The sequence below is a fragment of the Felis catus genome, chromosome A1, assembly GCF_018350175.1.
Source record: "Felis catus isolate Fca126 chromosome A1, F.catus_Fca126_mat1.0, whole genome shotgun sequence".
NCBI classification, from domain to species: domain Eukaryota; kingdom Metazoa; phylum Chordata; class Mammalia; order Carnivora; family Felidae; genus Felis; species Felis catus.
Window position 1 is genome coordinate 11,508,995 of NC_058368.1, and position 15,234 is coordinate 11,524,228.

The following is a 15,234-nucleotide window of genomic DNA, read 5'->3' on the forward strand; positions in this document are numbered from 1 at the left end:
GTGACAGTTTAATGTACTCCTTACCAATCTGGATGCTTTTTCTTTCTTTTTCATGTCTGATTGCTGTAGCTAGTACTTCCAGTACTATATTGAATAAAAATGGCAAGAGTTGGCATCCTTGGCTTGTTCCTGATCTTAGAGGAAAAGCTTTTAGCTTTTCCCTGTTGAGTATGATGTTAGCTACAGGTATGTTATATATGACCTCTAGTACATTGATGTATGTTCCCTCTATACCCACTTTAAGAGGTTTTTTTATGAATGGATGCTGAATTTTGTCAAATGCATTATTTGAATCTATTGAGATCATATAATTTTTATCTTTCATTTTGTTAATGTAGCTTGTCACATTGGTTGATTTGTAGCTATTGAACCATTCCTATATCCCTGAGATAAATCCCCTTGATCATGGCAAATGCTCCTTTTAATATATTGATGAACTCTGTTTGCAAATGTTTTGTCGACAATTTTTACATATATAGCATTAGAGCATTCCTTTCTCTTCAACTTTTGGGATACTTTGAGAAGGATAGGTATTATTTTTTTTTACATGTTTGGTAGAAATCACCCATGAAGCCATCTGGTCCTGGACTTTTGTTTGCTGAGAGTTTGGGGATTATTCAATTCCATTACTAGCAATTTGTTCAGATTTTCTATTCCTGATTCAGTCTTGGAAGATTATTCCTAGGAATTACTCAACATTTTTTTAATGTTTATTTTGAGAGAGAGAGAGAATGCACACAAGCCAGGGAGGGGCAGAGAGAGAAGGGGAGAGAAATCCCAAGGAGGCTTCTTGCTGCTAGCACATAGCCAGACGTGGGGCTTGAACTCATGAACTACAAGATCACGACCTGAGCCGAAACCAAGCGTCAGATGTTTAAACCAACTGAGCCATCCAGGCACCCCAGTCTTTATCTTTTCTAGTAAGCCACTCTTAGTTTCATTTTTCCATTTTTTTAGATTCCATTTCATTTATTTCTACTCTGATCTTTTGTCATTTCCTTTCTTCTACTAACAGTGCTTTGTTCTTCTTTAGTTCCTTTAGATGTCAGGTTAGATTAAGATTTTTCTTATTTCTTGAGGTAGGCTTGTAGCATTGTAAATTTTCCTCTTGGAAATACTATTGCAAGGGGGCCTGGGTGACTCGGTTAAGTGTCTGACTTTGACTCAGGTCATGATCTCAGTCTGTGAGTTCGAGCCCCATGTCGGGCTCTGTGCTGACAGCTCAGAGCCTAGAGCCTGCTTTGGATTCTGTGTCTCCCTCTCTCTCTTCCCCTCCCCTGGCTTGCACTCTGTTTCTCTTTCTCTCTCAAAGATAAAACATAAAAAATATATATATACTATTGCTAAGTCCTATCAATTTTGAACCATTGTGTTTCCATATTCATTTGTCTTGGGATATTTTTCTCTTTGATTTCTTAGTTGATCCATTGTTTAATAGTATGTTGTTTAGGCTCCATGTGTTTTTTTCCATTACTTTTTAAATTGATTTCTACTTTCATACCATTGTGATTACAAAAGATGCTTGATATGGTATCTATCTACTTAAATTTATTGAGATCTGTTTTTTGGCCTAACATGTGATCTGTCCTGGAGAGTGTTCCATGTGCACTTGAAAGGAACGTGTATTCTATTCCTGGGCAGAATGTTCAGTATATATCTGTTAAATCCTAAATCCATCTAGTCTTATGGCACTCAAATCTGCTGTGATTTTCTGTCTGAATAATCTATCCCTTGATGTAAAGGAGTATTTAATTCCCCTACTAATGTATTAATGTCAGTTTCTCCCTTTATGTCTGTTAATACTTGCTTTATCTATATAGGTGCTCTTAGGCTTGGGTACATAGGTATTTACAATTGCTATATCTTCTTGTTGGATTATCCTTATGTAATGTCCTTGTCTCTTGTTAGTCTTTACTTCAAAGTCTATTTTGTCTGATATAAATACTGCCACCCCAGCTTTTTTTTCCACTTGCATTTGCATGGAATATTTTTCCCATTCCTTCACTTTCAGTCTGTATGTCTCTAGGTCTGAAGTCGGTCTCTTGTACGCAGCATATAAGTGGATCTTTTCTTTTTATATATTCATTCATTCTAGGGGTTTGATTGGAGCATTTAGAACATTTACATTGAAAGCAATTATTGATAGGTATGTACTCATAGGTAGTATCTTGTTTTCTGGTTATTTTTATAGCTCTTCTCTTCTTCTCTTTCCTTGCCTTTTGATGGCTTTCTTTTCTTCAGTGTTATGCTTTTCTGGTTGTGGTTACCATGAGGTTCATATATAACATCCTATGTGTCTAGCAATATGTTTTAAGTTGAAGTTCAAACATGTTCTAAAAGCTACATCTTTAATTCCCTACCCCATTTTACGTATGTATATTTTATATCTATTTTGTGTATCACCTAATTTTTGTAGATATAATGGATTTTACTAGTTTTTTCTTTTAGCCATTATACTAAGTAAATGACCTACCATCTTTAGTATAGGTTTACCAGTGAAATTTTTTCCTTTCATTATTTCTGGACTCTTTTTTGCTTAAAGAAGTCCCTTACATTTCTTATAAGACTGGTTTAGTGGGGATAGACTCCTTTAATGTTCATCTGGGAAACTCCATGTATCCTTCAATTCTGAATGATAAGCTCCCAGGTAGGGTATTCTTGGTTATAGACTTTTTTCCTTTTAGCACTTTACAAGCCAAAAGGCAGTGGCATGATCTATTCAAAATTCCTGCCAAGAAATCAGCTTATAGCCTGATGAGGCTTCCCTCCTGTGTAACTAGTTGCTTTCCTATTGCTGCTTTTAGGATTCTTTAATTTTTTGACTTTTTAAATATTATGTGACCTCCTTGGGTTCATTGTGTTCGAGGCACTCTGTACTTCTGGGCCTGGATCTGGAGTATTTCCTTCTCAGGGTTAGAGAAGTTATCTGTTATTACTTATCTGCCCCTGTCTTCTCCTTCTGACCCCTATAATGCAAATGTTAGTAAAACTGATATTGTCCAAAGGTCCCTTAACTTAGCCTCATTTTTTTTAAATTTGTTTTTTTTTTTTGCGGTTCAGCTTGTATGCTATTACTCTTCCAGATTGTGACCCATTCTTCTGCATCCTCTAATTGCTTTTAATTCCCTCTATTGTATTTTTCATTTCAGTTATTACTCAAGTCTAGTGAGTATCTTTATGGCCATTCCTTTGAACCTGTATCAGGTAGATTACTCATCTGTTTGGGACTTCTCAGGTTTTATATTGTCCTTTCATTGGGAACGTATTTCCCTCTTTCCACATTTTGTCTAACTCTGTTTCCTTGTATTAGATCTTGAAATTAGTGGCTTTATATAAAAGGTGTCCTCCGGAGCCCTGTAGTACATGCCCCTGGTCAGGAGAACCAGGCACGCCAGGGGCGTCTCCTCTGTGGGCTGAACGTGCCTGCCTTTGTTACTGGGCCAGGATTCCTGCAGGCATGTTGGGGAGCAGGGCTGACCCCACCTAGGCTGGCTGAGTTGCCTGGCTACAGGTGCCACGGGTCTGCTGGTAGTGGGGGTTAGCCCCTGGTACCTTCTGGCTGAGAGACCTGCCTGCCATGGCAGAGCTAGCGGTGGTAGAGATTGGCAGAACTGGCTACCCCCAGCATCAGGCCGGCTAGACTTGAGAGGAAGAAACCAACACTTTTATTCACAGAAGTTCCTATAAATCCCTGCCCGTCTGACACATGCCCTAAAATTAGTCAATAAATCTGCTTCATATATAGCCCAGATGTTTTTTTTTATATGAAATTTATTGACAAATTGGTTTCCATACAACACCCAGTGCTCATCCCAAAAGGTGCCCTCCTCAATACCCATCACCCACCCTCTCCTCCCTCCCACCCCCCATCAACCCTCAGTTTGTTCTCAGTTTTTCACAGTCTCTTATGCTTTGGCTCTCTCCCACTCTAACCTTTTTTTTTTTTCCTTCCCCTCCCCCATGGGTTCCTGTTAAGTTTCTCAGGGTCCACATAAGAGTGAAACCATATGGTATCTGTCTTTCTCTGTATGGCTTATTTCACTTAGCATCACACTCTCCAGTTCCATCCACGTTGCTACAAAAGGCCATATTTCATTTTTTCTCATTGCCACGTAATATTCCATTGTGTATATAAACCACAAGTAGCCCAGATGTTTTTAATACTACTGCCTCTGAAATGCCTCAGAATGATTGATATAGTGTGCTGGCCCTTTAAAAGCAGAACCTCAGTTTACTATAGTCCTCCCCCTCTTCTGCAGCCCCAGGGGTTTTCAAAGCTGGATGGTATGGGGGCTCATCTTCCCCATTTTGACTCCCAGGACAAGGCGTGCCTGATGTGGGGCTTGATCCCCTCACTCCTCAGGGAGCTCTGCACCTGTGATACCTTTCCTCCTTGTGGATCGCCACACCTGGAGTTTGGTTCTTTACCATGTCTCTGCCCCTCCCACCCTATCGATGTAGCCTTTCTTTATATCTTTAGCTGTGAAAACGCTGTTCTGCTGGTCTTAAGGTTGTTTTCAGAGGGTGTTGCATTATATGAAGTTGTAGTCTCAGGCTGTCCCTGGAGGAAGGGAGCTCAGGGTCCCCCTACTCTGCCGTCTTCCCAAGCTCTTTCTCTGATATCTTACTTAGAAGAATTGCCTCGGTAAATTTTAAGCCTAGTACTGGAGTAGGTAGTTGCATTTAATAGGCATCTGTGCAAAGAAAAATAATTCTGGCCCCGTGGGCTAGCTGGAAATGAAGAAAGATGAAAATGTTGGATACATCAACTTTCCAAAGAAGACATCATCAACTTACATTACAAAGGACAAAATAAACCTTTAAGTGCACATCAAGTCATTAAAATGCCCTTGAGATCAAATTACAAAACAGCTGACTTCCATAGTATATTTTGGGGGCACGAAGAAGTGACGTAGGTTCTCTTTTTATGATCGCTGGTACCAACGGAGAAGTTTTGAGGTAAAATATCTCTTACTTCTGTAACATGAATACTAACATCACCTTGAGATTTTTCTTCCTTAAATTGTATCTTTCATCTTTTCCCATAGCATACAAATAGTGAGAAAAAATTCTTTTTCAAGCAAGATCCATGTTTATGATTACATTTATTTGGCACATAAATGCTTAATACTAAGCATTTTATATACATCGTCTCATCTTTAAAGTTACCTGTGAGGCAGGTAATGTCTTCGGTCTTACAAATGAGAAAACTGAAGCACATATAAGTCTATGTACTTGACTACAGTCCCACAGTGCAGTGTAGAATTGGCATTTGAACCCAGCTCCACCCAAGCCTAGTGTCTTACGCATTTTAACTCCGGGTTTGTCCATCTACTTAAATAGAAAACATGTTAAAGGAAATGTTAGCCCCTCATCTAAGGAGAGTATCCCAGTGATTGATACATAAAGTTATCCAATGCATCCAACCCCTTACACATCCCATGTAGTAATTTTATTTGTCCTGTTTTAGCTTACCAAGATATTAAGCTTGTGCTTAACCAGACCTTAATACGATAAAGATTTCTTCTCTAAGGGATGCAAAATCCAGCTTGCAACTAAATACAAAAATAACTTTTTTTTAACAGCTGCTAAATATGTCCAGGGAACTGAGTGACTTAAAGAAAAACCTGAAGGAGGCCACTGCGGCCATTGCAGCTGACCCTCTCTATATAGAGGGTGCATGGTCTGAGCCAACCTTCACATCCACCGAAGCGGCCATCCAGTCCATGCTGGAGTGCCTGAAGAACAATGAACTTGGCAAGGCTTTACGGCAAATCAGGGAATGCAGGTAACTCTACTATTGCTTTTAGAAACGGTTAAAGGAAATCCTTGCCTAATAGTTACTTTGTCATGGTGGGGGACTGAATCACTACAGAAGGGACATCCAGATATTTTATACACATCCTTCTCAGCTATTACCACACCAGAAATATCAGATTTTAGAACTTGTGTGTCTAAAGTCTAGGCGTTATTTTTCGCCTTTTGGTCATCCCTAAAAATGTTGAAACACTTCAGATTATGTTGGAGTATACTTTGAGAACTATTATCTGAATGTATCCTTGTCCCCTTACATTTTGATACTATCTTCACATTCGTCAGAATCAGAATGTTATAGCAAATCAAATTCCATTCTGATAGTTAGAAGCTTTAGATATTTTCATCAAAACCAGTAACATTCTACAGTTGGTTATGGTGATGTTTGCAAAACTCTGAATATACTAAAAGCCATTGAGTTGTATGCTTTAGATGGTTGAATTGTATAGCATGTGAGTTATATCTCAAAGCTAGTGTTTTTAAGTAATATTCTTATATTACCGAGGCTAATAACCTCCCAACTTTGTGATCAATAGTGCCTCTAATCTGTGCTGTTTTTTAATTGCAGAAGTCTGTGGCCCAATGACATCTTTGGAAGCAGTTCTGATGATGAGGTCCAGACACTACTGAATATTTATTTCCGTCATCAAACTCTGGGACAAACGGGTACTTACGCATTGGTAGGGTCTAATCAGAGCCTGACCGAAATCTGCACCAAGCTGATGGAGCTGAACATGGAGATCCGGGACATGATTCGCAGGGCCCAGAGTTACCGAGTCCTCACTGCTTTTCTTCCAGACTCCAGTGTTTCTGGCACTAGTCTCTGACAGGAGCCTCCCATCCCCCATGCGTTCCAAGCTGGGGGTGCTGTCATGCTGGGGTGACGTCATTCAGTGTCTTTTCAGCCTTCAGAAGGCTTGGTCAGACTGTTCTCCCTCTTGTTACCTGTAGGACTTTTTCTAAACAGGACAACAGAACTTCCAACGTGTAGCAATACTATAAGAACCAAGGTAGCATAGAACATTCTGGGACAGACTCCATCCATCATGCTGTGTGGCACAAAGGTGTTATCATTTCACTGAGCAGATGCAACTCACTACTGAAGAAAGTGACTTCCATTGCATACCAAAGCCGACTACACTGAATAATACCTTCCTTTCTAGAAACAGTTTTAGATTGGCAAAAGTGCAATGTTTTCTTCACTAAAAAATGTTTTATATTCTAAAACTTGTACATTCTTTTTTCTTTTTTTCCTTTTTTTCTTTTTTTGGTGGGCTGAGGAAGGGACAGGCAGAATGAAGCTGGCCACTGAAAATTGTAAGACGGTCAAAAGCTGACAGCCTGTGTATGTGAAGAGGGAATTGTAAATGGACAATTTAATATACACTGTAATTTGAATACAATTACTGTATCTAAAAGGAGCTGCTATGAAGTACCTTTCTTATGTTGCTAGGCTACTGTTTCTGAAAGCCCTGGATCTCTTTGCAGGAGTCTGTGATTAGGACCCTAGCACCAAATATGGTCCAGACAGACCTTTTTGTAAAGGTCTTGGCTGCTTTTTACTAGAAGGTTGCTTATATGAGCATATTTATACTACAAAAGGATGAGTGTTAATTTTAACCAACTTTGCCATTTTGTAGAAAAAAGTTAAATTCACATTACAAATTCCAAGTCTTTTCACCGGTCACGCATGCATATTTTAATATCCATTTGGATAGCCAGAAGTAGAATCATAAAGATAAACTATGAGTTGTCACTTTGTTACTTAAGAGATGTCATGTTTTATTTGTAACATATATGTAAAGGGCCATTCTTCAGTTTTCTCCTTAAACTTAATGCTGTCAAGTGTTAGACGTGTGCATGTAAACCAGTTGCACATCAGAAACATATTCAAAGTTTATCTATGTAACTTATTCACTCTGTAAATACATTTAAAGTTTTTGTGATGTAATCTTGGTTGATCTTCTATTCAGAACTTCCTTTAGACTTAAAAAAAAAAAAAAAAAGACAAAATACATATTGACCATGGATTTTATTTCTGGTTAGAAGATCTTTGCCTTTGACATACATTTACAGATGTGCATGGGGGTTGCCACAGTGACAACCGCAAGGGGCACCATTCATCTAGGGTCCATGGCTGGCACTCACAGTTCCTGCTCCAGAGAGGGCCTATCTGTAACCTCGCTGTAAGTGGACATGGCTACGATAGTGACTTTCAACCAGCTCTCTCTATAATGAGCCAAAGAGAAATCACAAGAGTGAGGGCTCTAATCGTCGACACCTGTCATGAGGTTGTCATCCTTAAAATTGGGAAACAGAATCAAAACTCCTACTTTGGACTATAGAGTCTGTCGCAACACTCACCTAGCTCTACCTGACATGAAAAAACAGGGGCACAGACACACACAACAATCAACTGCTACTGCCTTTCTACTCATGTTTACCTAGACTAACAGATGTAACTTGCTTTTCTAACATACAGTAGCCAAATCTTCAGTAGTAATTTTCTAGAAGTAGCCTGTAACAGGGAGTATGAGCCAAGATGTTTTTTATGTTACCATATGTACAAGTATTAACTAATTGTAGTAACTTTTTTGAGGAGAGGAGGGTTCAAGACGGCAGCATAGAAAGATGCTGAGCTCACATCCTCCAATGGACACCAAAAATCTACAATTATATTCAGAGTAATTCCCACAGAAAAAGACCTAGAAACTGGATGAATAGAGCCTTCGCAAAAAGGAAAAGCATGGAGACAGGTAAGAGAGGCAAGAGGTCTCACCAAAGAAAACACATACTCCTGGCACAGTGTTCCAGAGTCAGGAAAGTTCTCAAAGTTGTAAGCTTTTTTCTGAAAAGCAACATATTTGAGATCTATATCGGGAACCCTGGCCCTTACATCCTGCATGAGACAGGAGTCCCCAAAACACCTGACTATGAAAACCAAAATGGAATAGGTCCAAGAAAATTATAGAACTGTAAGGAAAGGGAATTCTACTCTCCTTTTTATGTTTTTTTTTTATTTTATTTAAATCAAAGGTAGTTAACATAGAGTGTAATAATGGTTTCAGGAGTAGGATTTAGTGGTTCATCACTTACATATAACACCCAGTGCTCATCCTTAAAAGCCCTCATGTACAGGTACTCACTCAACCCAGAAACCAGTACATAAATACCAGATCAAAAAGTGCACACATCACAGGTGAAGGAGACCGACTTACTAATTTTGGAGTACCTGCCAGGGAGTCAGGAAGCACCTGGGGCTTACATGGAGACTGAGAGACAGGGACAGAAGCCATTTTTGTTCTTTCTGCCATGCTGAGCCCCGCCCTGGCAAGTGCCACTCTAGACTGCTAATGCCAGGAAACATGCCCCCATTGAGAGTCCTGTACAACCTTGCATCTCAGCAGGTCCTCACAGCCAGCCAGGCCAGGCACCAACCCAACCCCATTTGCACACCTCCATCAGTTGCTCCAGATGCAGAGCCAGCTAGGACAGGGACCAGCCCTCCCAGCAATATAGCCACAACAGTCTGGCACCACTGAGCAGGGGGTGCATGCAGCTCTGCGGGAACAGGCCTGGAGCATCTGAGTCTGGTGTACAAGTGATTGTGCTTCTGCGCCCCATAGGCTCTCCCACATAAGGCCACTCCTTCCAGACCAGCAGACGTAGTTGAACTACCTAATACGGACACAGACACAGAGACAGGCAAAATGAGACAGAGCAGTGTATTCCAAATGAAAGTAAAAGACAAAACAGACAATGAAAGGAAACAGACATGCAGGCACAAGCAGCATAGAGTGTCCCAAACAAGATAAATCCAAAGAGATGCATATCAAGGCACATTGTAATAAAAATATCAAAACCTAAACAAAGAAAGAAAATTTTAAAAGCAAGAAAGAAATTATTCTATATAAGGAAACCACCATAAGACTATCAGCTTATTTTTCAGCAGAAACTTTGCAGGTCAGAGTGACAGGCAAGATATATTCAAAGTACTAAAAGGAAAAAAAAAGTACACCTTAAGGAACTAGAAGCAGAACAGCAAACACACCCCAAACCCAGCAGAAGAGAATAAAAATCAGAGCAGAAATAAACAATATAGAATCCGAAAAAACAGATCAATGAAACTAAAAGTCGGTTTTTTGAAAAAATGAAATTGATAAACCTCTAGCCAGGCTTTTCAAAAAGAAAAGAGAGAGGACCCAAATAGATAAGATCATGTATAAAAATGGAATTATTACAACCAATCCCTCAGAAATACAAGCAATTATCAGGGAATACTATGAAAAATTATATGCCAACAAACTGGACAACCTGGAAGAAATGGACAAATTCCTAGAGAAATACACACTACCAAAAGTGAAACAGGAAGAAACAGAAAATTTGAACAGATCCACAACCAGTGAAGAAATTGAATCACTTATCAAAATCTCCCAACAAATAAGAGTCCTAGACCAGATGGTTTCCCTGGGGAATTCTACCAGACATGTAAAGCAGAGATAATACCTATCCTTCTCAAGCTGTTCCAAAAAATGGAAAGGGAAGGAAAACTTCCAGACTCATTCTATGAAGCCAGCGTTACTTTGATTCCCAAACCAGACAGAGACCCAGCGGGGGGGGGTGGGGGGGGTGGGGGGGGTGGGGGGGGTGGGGGGGATGGGGGGGGTGGGGGGGGGGACTACAGGCCAATATCCCTGATGAATATGGATGCAAAACTTCTCAACAAGATACTAGCAAATCGAATTCAATAGCATATAAAAAGAATCATTCACCATGATCAAGTGGAATTAATTCCTGGGCTGCAGGGCTGGTTCAATATTTGCAAAGCAATCAATGTGATACATCACATTAATAAATGAGAAGAACCATATGATCCTGTCAATCGATGCAGAAAAAGCATTTCAGAAAATATAGCATCCTTTCTTAATAAAAACCCTCAAGAAAGTCAGGATAGAAGGAACATGCTTAAACGTCATAAATGCCATTTACAAAAAGCCCACAGCTAATATCACCCTCAATGGCAAAAAACTGAGAGCTTTCCCCTGAGATCAGGAACACGATAGGGATGTCTACTCTCACCACTGTTGTTTAACATAGTGTTGGAAGTCCTAGCCTCAGCAATGAGACAATGAAATGAAATCAAAGGCATCAAAATTGGCAAAGATGAAGTAAAACTTTCACTTTTCACAGACGACAGGATACTCTACATGGAAAACCTGACAGACTCCACCAGAAGTCTGCTAAAACTGATACACGAATTCAGCAAAGTTGCAGCGTACAAAAATCAATGTACAGAAATTGGTTGCATTTTTATACACCAATAATGAAGCAACAGAAAGAGAAAGAAATTGATCCCATTCACAATTGCATCAGGAACCATAAAATACCTAGGAATAGACCTAACCAAAGATGTAAAAGATCTGTATGCTGAAAACTATAGAAAACTTATGAAGGAAATTGAAGAAGATACAAAGAAATGGAAAAACATTCCATGCTCATGGATAGGAAGAATAAATATTGTCAAAATGCAATCTATATACCCAAAGCAATCTATATATTCAATGCAGTCCCAATCAAAATTGCATCAGCATTCTTCTCAAAGCTAGAACAAACAATTCTAAAATTTGTATGGAACCATAAAACACGCCAAATAGCCAAAGTAATATTGAGGAAGAAAACCAAAGCAGGAGGCATCATAATCCCAGACTTTAGCCTGTACTACAAAGCTTTCATCATCAAGACAGTATGGTATTGGCACAAAAACAGACACCTAGACCAATGGAATAGAACAGAGAACCCAGAATTGGACCCACAAATGTATGGCCAACTAATCTTTGGCAAAGGAGGAAACAGAATCCATTGGAAAAAAGACAGTCTCTTCAACAAATGGTGCTGAGAGAACTGGACAGCAACATGCAAAAGAAAGAAACTAGACCACTTTCTTATACCATACACAAAAATAAACTGAAAATAGATAAAGGACCTGAATGTGACACAGGGAACCATCAAAACCCTAGAGGAGAAAGCAGGCAAAAACCTCTTTGACCTCAGCCGCAGCAAATTCTTCCTTGACACACCTCCAAAGGCAAGGGAATTAAAAGTAAAAATGGAGGTGGCTGGGAAGATGTCAGTGTAGGAAGACACTGGGCTCACTGCCTAATGAGGATCATTTAGATTCCACCCACACCTGCCTAAATAACCCAGAAAATCACCAGAAGACTCGCAGAACGGATTCTCCGGAGCCAAGCATAGATGAGAGATCCATGGAAGAGGGTAGGAAGGGCGGAGAGGCAGAGCACGCTACACGGACTGGCGGGAGGGAGCCAGGGCAGAGGGGCGGCCCGCCAGCCAAGCAGAGCCCCCAAGACTGACTGGCAAAAACAGAGGGGCCGGATGGATTGTGTTCTGAGAGCAAGCAGGACTTAACATCTGGAAGATTGTAAGTTAACAGCTCTGCTCAGAGAGCGGGAGGGCTGGAGGACAACGGGAGGGAGAGTTGCTGAGCCCGGGACGACAGAGCTCAGTTTGGTGGGGAACAAAGGCGCTCACCAGTGCCATCTCCCTCAACCATCCCCCAGCCAAAATCCCAAAGGGAACTGGTTCCTGTCAGGGAACTTGCTCACACCGCCCAAACACCCAACGCTGTGCTTCTGTGGATCCATCCCTGTGGCAGGTCTGACTCCCTCGCAGTGCCGCAGGGCCCCTCCCGAAGCGGATCACTGAAGGATAAGCAAGCTGAGCCTGCCCCTCCCGCCCCCGTGCACCTTGCCGACCCACCCCAGCTACTACACCAGATCCCCAGCACCACAAGCCTGGCAGGGTGCAAGTAGCCCAGACGGGACACCCCACCCCAAGTGAATCCCGCCCCTAGAAGAGGGGAAGAGAAGGCACACACCAGTCTGACTGTGGCCCCAGCGGTGGGCTGGGGGCAGACATCAGGTCTGACTGTGGCGCCGCCCACCAATGCAAGTTATTCAAGACAGCACAGGGGAAGTGCCCCACAGTTCCACACCACTCCAGGGACTATCTAAAATGATGAAACGGAAGAATTCCCCTCAAAAAAACCTCCAGGAAATAACGACAGCTAACGGACTGATCAAAAACGATTTAAACAATATAACAGAAAGTGAATTTAGAATAATAGTCATAAAATTAATCGCTGGGCTTGAAAACAGTATAAAGGACAGCAGAGAATCTTGCTACAGAGATCAAGGGACTAAGGAACAGCCAGAAGAAGCTAAAAAATGCTATTAATGAGCTGCAAAATAAGATGGAGACAACTACGGCTTGGATTGAAGAGGCAGAGGAGAGAATAGGTGAACTAGAAGATAAAACTATGGAAAAAGAGGAAGCTGAGAAAAAGATAAAAAAATACAGGAGTATGAGGGGAAAATTAGAGAACTAAGTGATGCACTGAAGAGAAATAATATACGTATAATTGGTATTCCACAGGAGGAAGAGAGAGGGAAAGGTGCTGAAAGTATACTTGAAGAAATCATAGCTGAGAACTTCCCTGATCTGGGGAAAGAAAGAAGCATTGAAATCCAAGAGGCACAGAGAACTCCCTTCAGACGTAACTTGAATTGATCTTCTGCATGGCATATCATAGTGAAACTGGCAAAATACGGGGATAAAGAGAAAATTCTGAAAGCAGCTAGGGATAAACGTGCTCTAACATATAAAGGGAGACCGATAGGACTAGTGACAGATCTCTCTACTGAAACTTGGCAGGCCAGAAAGGAATGGCAGGAGATCTTCAAAGTGATGAACAGAAAAAAAATATGCAGCAGAGAATCCTCTATCCAGCAAATCTGTCCTTTAGAATAGAAGGAGAGATAAAGGTCTTCCCAAACAAACTGAAGGAATTAATCACCACTAAACCAGCCCTACAAGAGATCCTAAGGGGGATCCTGTGAGACAAAGTACCAGAGACATCACTACAAGCATGAAACCTACAGACATCACAATGACTCTAAACCTGTATCTTTCTATAATAACACTGAATGTAAATGGACTAAATGTGCCAACCAAAAGACATAGGGTATCAGATTGGATAGAAAAACAAGACCCATCTATTTGCTGTCTACAAGAGACTCATTTTAGGCCTGAGGACACTTTCAGATTGAAAGTGAGGGGATGGAGAACTATTTATCATGCCACTGGAAGTCAAAAGAAAGCTGGAGTAGCCATACTTATATCAGACAAACTAGACTTTAAATTAAAGGCTGTAACAAGAGATGAAGAAGGGCATTATATAATAATTACAGGGTCTATCCGTCAAGAAGAACTAATAATTATAAATGTCTATGCGCCGAATACAGGAGCCCCCAAATATATAAAACAATTACTCACAAACATAAGCAACCTTATCAAGAATGTGGTAGCTGCAGGGGACTTTAATACCCCACTTACAACAATGGATAGATCATCTAGACACATGGTCAATAAAGAAACAAGGGCCCTGAATGATACATTGGATCAGATGGACTTGACAGATATATTTAGAACTCTGCATCCCAAAGCAACAGAATATACTTTCTTCTCGAGTGCATATGGAACATTCTCCAAGATAGATCACATACTGGGTCACAAAACAGCCCTTCATAAGTATACAAGAATTGAGATCATACCATGCATACTTTCGGACCACAATGCTATGAAGCTTGAAATCACCACAGGAAAAAGTCTGGAAAACCCCCAAAAGCATGGAGGCTAAAGAACACCCTACTAAAGCAGGAATGGGCCAACCAGGCAATTAGAGAAGAAATTAAAAAATATATGGAAACAAACGAAAATGAAAATACAACAATCCAAATGCTTTGGGATGCAGTGAAGGCAGTCCTGAGAGGAAAATACGTTGCAATCCAGGCCTATCTCAAGAAACAAGAAAAATCCCAAATACAAAATCTAACAGCACACCTAAAGGAAATAGAAGCAGAGCAGCAAAGACACCCCAACCCAGAAGAGGAGAAATAATAAAGATCAGAGCAGAAACAAACAATATAGAATCTAAAAAAACTGTAGAGCAGATCAATGAAACCCAGAGTTGGTTTTTTGAAAAAATAAAAATTGATAAACCTCTAGCCATGCTTCTCAAAAAGAAAAGGGAGATGACCCAAATAGATAAAATCATGAATGAAAATGGAATTATTACAACCAATCCCTCAGAAATACAAGCAATTATCAGGGAATACTATGAAAAATTATATGCCAACAAACTGGACAACCTGGAAGAAATGGATAAATTCCTAAACACCCACACACTTCCAAAACTCAAACAGGAGGAAATAGAAAGCTTGAACAGACCCATAATCAGCAAAGAAATTGAATGGGTTATCAAAAATCTCCCAACAAATAAGAGTCAAGGACCAGATGGCTTCCCTGGGGAATTCTACCAGACATTTAGAGCAGAGATAATAC

At 40.4% G+C, this 15,234-nt stretch overlaps 2 protein-coding genes across 14 annotated transcripts in view; one reads left to right on the forward strand and one right to left on the reverse strand.

Annotated features, from left to right (window-relative positions):
* The window catches only part of FRY (FRY microtubule binding protein), a 445,567-nt gene extending 437,802 nt beyond the window's left edge, over positions 1-7,765 (forward strand). For all 10 annotated transcript variants that reach the window (XM_045051411.1, XM_045051389.1, XM_045051146.1 and 7 more), the window contains 2 exons: positions 5,586-5,788; positions 6,383-7,765. In XM_045051411.1, the coding sequence (XP_044907346.1) occupies positions 5,586-5,788; positions 6,383-6,641 (462 nt within the window). In that variant the 3' untranslated portion in view covers positions 6,642-7,765. The remainder of the gene's footprint in view (positions 1-5,585; positions 5,789-6,382) is intronic.
* Positions 1-15,234, reverse strand: part of ZAR1L (zygote arrest 1 like) — a 61,451-nt gene that overhangs the window by 13,682 nt on the left and 32,535 nt on the right. For 2 of the 4 annotated variants that reach the window (XM_045051734.1, XM_045051711.1), the window contains one exon: positions 5,089-8,043. The exons of the other annotated variants lie outside the window; for them this stretch is intronic. In XM_045051734.1, coding sequence (XP_044907669.1) covers positions 7,984-8,043 — 60 coding nt within the window. In that variant the 3' untranslated portion in view covers positions 5,089-7,983. Of the gene's footprint in view, positions 1-5,088; positions 8,044-15,234 lie in introns of those variants that run through there. 4 annotated transcript variants of the gene reach the window in all.